The following is a 3,881-nucleotide window of genomic DNA, read 5'->3' on the forward strand; positions in this document are numbered from 1 at the left end:
GCTCTGTCTTATCTACATGAACATTTATTTTTTATTTTTATTTTTTTTTTGAGACGGAGTCTTGCTCTGTCACCCAGGCTGGAGTGCAGTGGCGCGATCTGGGCTCACTGCAAGCTCCGCCTCCCGGGTTCACGCCATTCTCCTGCCTCAGCCTCCCAAGTAGCTGGGACTACAGGCGCCCGCCACCTCGCCCGGCTAGTTTTTTGTATTTTTTTTTTTTTTTTTTTTAGTAGAGACGGGGTTTCACCGTGTTAGCCAGGATGGTCTCGATCTCCTGACCTCGTGATCCGCCCATCTCAGCCTCCCAAAGTGCTGGGATTACAGACTTGAGCCACCGTGCCCGGCCTACATGAACATTTCTAAGATTTGTAGACTTGTTTCCATGACACCTCCATGCCTGTGATCATGTATAAGATGTAGCTGATTGAATTACTTTATTATGTTCAGAAATAGGAAATACAGTGTTTTCACCAACTCTGTGCATAGAATATACCAAATGGAGACCATAACTTGTGTCGTGACAGAAAAAAAAATCTGTTGTCTCTTTATTATGGTGAGATTGTTTTCCTTCATGAAGTCAGCAAAGAAAGGTAACTGATCTTAGGTTTTTGTGTTAGAAAAAAAAGTTACACTCTTTAGCAGTTTTCAGAATTCCATTGTTTTGTCATCTTTCCTCTGGTTTAAAAATGTTTTCATGCCATTCCCAGGCTCAGTGCTCATCTTAGTACTATTTTGAGTCAATGTACAATCTTTACCTCTAGTTTTTCTTTTGCATAATGGACTTGTGTTTTAATATAGTAAACCAGTCTGACACTGAAATACTGTATTTGATATTTTTGCATTCACGAATACTCATTTTCTTTCTACACTCATGGTAATTTAGTTACTCCTCTGCAGTGTTTTCACTCCCACTCGTTTTCCTGCTCCCTTGCTTAGCACACGCTCATTCTATTGTGAGCTCCTTCTTGGTTAACATGGAAAGAATCTCCTCTTTTAATTCCATTTGTGCATTCAATAAATTCCATTTGGTTTCTATAATTGTTCTTCTAAGGTTATACTAAAATCAGCCCATCTATATTTTACTTAGATCTCTAATCACTGTAATGCTTGCCTAGAAAACAAGCAATGTTGTTTTCAATCACAATTGAAAAGAAAAACAAGACTCACAACCATTCTTTAAAAGACTCATGAGATACAAAATATTTTTTTAAGTATGTGGATTGTTTTAAAAAATAAATGTATCTGGGCTGGGCGCAGTGGCTCATGCCTGTAATCCCAGCACTTTGGGAGGCCGTGGAGGGCAGATCACCTGAGGTCGGGAGTTTGTGACCAGCCTGGCCAACATGGTGAAACCCTGTCTCTATTAAACATACAAAAATTAGCCAGGTGAGGTGGCGGGCGCCTGTAATCCCAGCTACTTGGGACGCTAAGGTGGGAGAATCACTTGAACCTGGGAGGCAGAGGTTGCAGTGAGCCGAGATCGTACCACTGCACTCTACTCCATCTCAGAATAAATAAATAAATAAATATGTCTGCTGCTAAGCCAGCATAGTACACTAGCAACTTCTGACACTGCCTCTTACAAGGAAGTGACTTTGGGAGTGTCATTCAGCTTTCCTGTGCCCGAGATTGCCTCACCTGTCAAATGGGAACAGTAAAGCACTTCAGAGAATTGTTGTAACAGTTATACATAAAACACTGTTATAACACTCTTATGCTAGGAATGTGTATCTATATATACATATATATATATATATATATATATATATATTTTTTTTTTTTTTTTTTTTTTTTTTTTTTGAGACGGAGTTTCGCTCTGTCGCCCAGGCTAGAGTGCAGTGGCCGGATCTCAGCTCACTGCAAGCTCCGCCTCCTGGGTTTACACCATTCTCCTGCCTCAGCCTCCTGAGCAGCTGGGACTACAGGCGCCCGTGACCTCGCCCGGCTAGTTTTTTGTATTTTTTAGTAGAGATGGGGTTTCACTGTGGTAGCCAGGATGGTCTCGATCTCCTGACCTCGTGATCCGCCCGTCTCGGCCTCCCAAAGTGCTGGGATTACAGGCTTGAGCCACCACGCCCGGCCTACATATATATTTTTATAGCAAAACTCTCAGAAAAAGGGAAATTGATGGTTTGAAAACTATGGTCCACAAGAGTGGATTTCAGTTGCCATGGTACAACAGGCCTCCTGTTTTCACACAGGATCCTCTCACTCTGAATAGGATGATAAGTCATTGAAAAATGGCAAATGGCCACCAGGGATGTGACAATAGGAGTGATCTTATTATCTCAAGCCACAGTAGGATTCCTGGGCAATTGCTTTCTTCTTTATCATTATAGTTTCCTTTATTTCACCAGATGCATGTTAAAGTCCACAGATCTGATTCTCCAGCACCTGACTGTAGCCAACTCGTTGGTCATTCTCTCTAAAGGAGTCCCACAAGCAACGGCCACTTTGGGGCTGAAACATTTCCTCAGTGACATTGGGTGCAAATTTGTTTTGTTTTCACAGAGTGGGCGGGGTGTGTGCATGGGCACCACCTGCCTCCTGAGTATCTTCCAGGCCATCACGATCGGCCCCACAAAGTCCAGGTGGGCAGAGCTGAAACTACAAGCTCCCAGATACACTGGGGCCTTCACCCTCCTGTGCTGGGCACTGAACATGCTGGTAAATATCGTTTTTCTTAGGAGTATGACTGACAAGTGGAGTAACAAAAATAACACATGGAAAAGAGATTTGGGATATTGTTGTGCAGTAGGTAATAACAGAATTACAGGATTAGTACATATAATGTTGTCATGATCCTACGATGTTTTGTGTTTGGGCCTCACCACCTGGGCCAGCAGCTCCATGGTCTTTATTCTGCACAGGCACAGGCAGTGGGTTCAACACCTTCACAGGACTAACCTCCCCCCCAGGTCCGCCCCTGAGTTCAGAGTGACCCAAAGCATTCTTGTTCTAGTGAGCACTTTTACATCATTCTGTACCCTCTCCTCTGCCTTCACACCATTATTGGCTAAGTACCCTAATCCCAGCTGGTAGCTGATGAACACGTCTGCACTGACCACTGCCTGTTTCCCCACAGTCAGCCCCTTTGTCCTCATGGGCAATGCCCAGGGCATTCAGGTTCAGCTCTGCCTGCTGTGGAAGGACTAGACAATCTCCTAAGCTAGTCGGATAGCTCTAGTTTATGTGGGCTGTCTTGATTGTTTCTATACTGTGCAGTCATTTACTCTCCCTGTGCCAAGGTTGAAGCACCACTGTGAGCAGTCACATGACAGAGAGTGTGATCTGGAAACAGAGCCTCTGCCTTCGTAGGATTGTCATGGGGTGAGAATGGCAGGTGTAGACTAAATGTTTTGAAAATGATTTTATTAATTTTTTTTTATGAGATTGTTTCACTCTTGTCACCCAGGCTGGAGTTCAGTGGTGCCATCTCAATTCACTGCAACCTCCACCTCCCAGGTTCAAGCGATTCTGCTACCTCAGCCTCCCAAGTAGCTGGGATTACAAGCACCTGCCGCCACGCCCGGCTAATTTTTTGTATTTTTAGTACAGATGGGGTTTCACCATGTTGGCCAGGCTGGTCACGAACTCCTGACCTCAGGTGATCCACCTGCCTCAGTTTCCCAAAGTGCTGATATAACTTTCATTTATTAAACATTTTAGTGAAGAAGTTTAGAGGTTAAAAACTATTTTCTCTTTTTTAAATGGGCCTCTAATAACTTGGAGACAATGGAAAGCTTATGTGAGTATGTAATGTAAAACCGATTAATTAAAAATATCTGAAATTAACTGGACACAGAAATATAAGAAGAGTTTAATAAGATGGAAAAGACTGAGTAATTACTTATCAAGAAAGTGAAAAGGAAGAGCAGGAA

General features: G+C 43.1%; 1 protein-coding gene across 1 annotated transcript; it reads left to right on the forward strand.

The window, feature by feature from the left end:
- Nucleotides 1–2,247: 2,247 nt before the first annotated feature.
- On the forward strand, nucleotides 2,248–3,156 carry LOC126960700 (vomeronasal type-1 receptor 3-like). Its single transcript, XM_050800330.1, is given in 1 exon segment — nucleotides 2,248–3,156. A coding segment is annotated over 1 exon segment (909 nt).
- Nucleotides 3,157–3,881: the final 725 nt, after the last annotated feature.

This window comes from Macaca thibetana, chromosome 8 (genome assembly GCF_024542745.1).
Source record: "Macaca thibetana thibetana isolate TM-01 chromosome 8, ASM2454274v1, whole genome shotgun sequence".
Taxonomy (NCBI): domain Eukaryota; kingdom Metazoa; phylum Chordata; class Mammalia; order Primates; family Cercopithecidae; genus Macaca; species Macaca thibetana.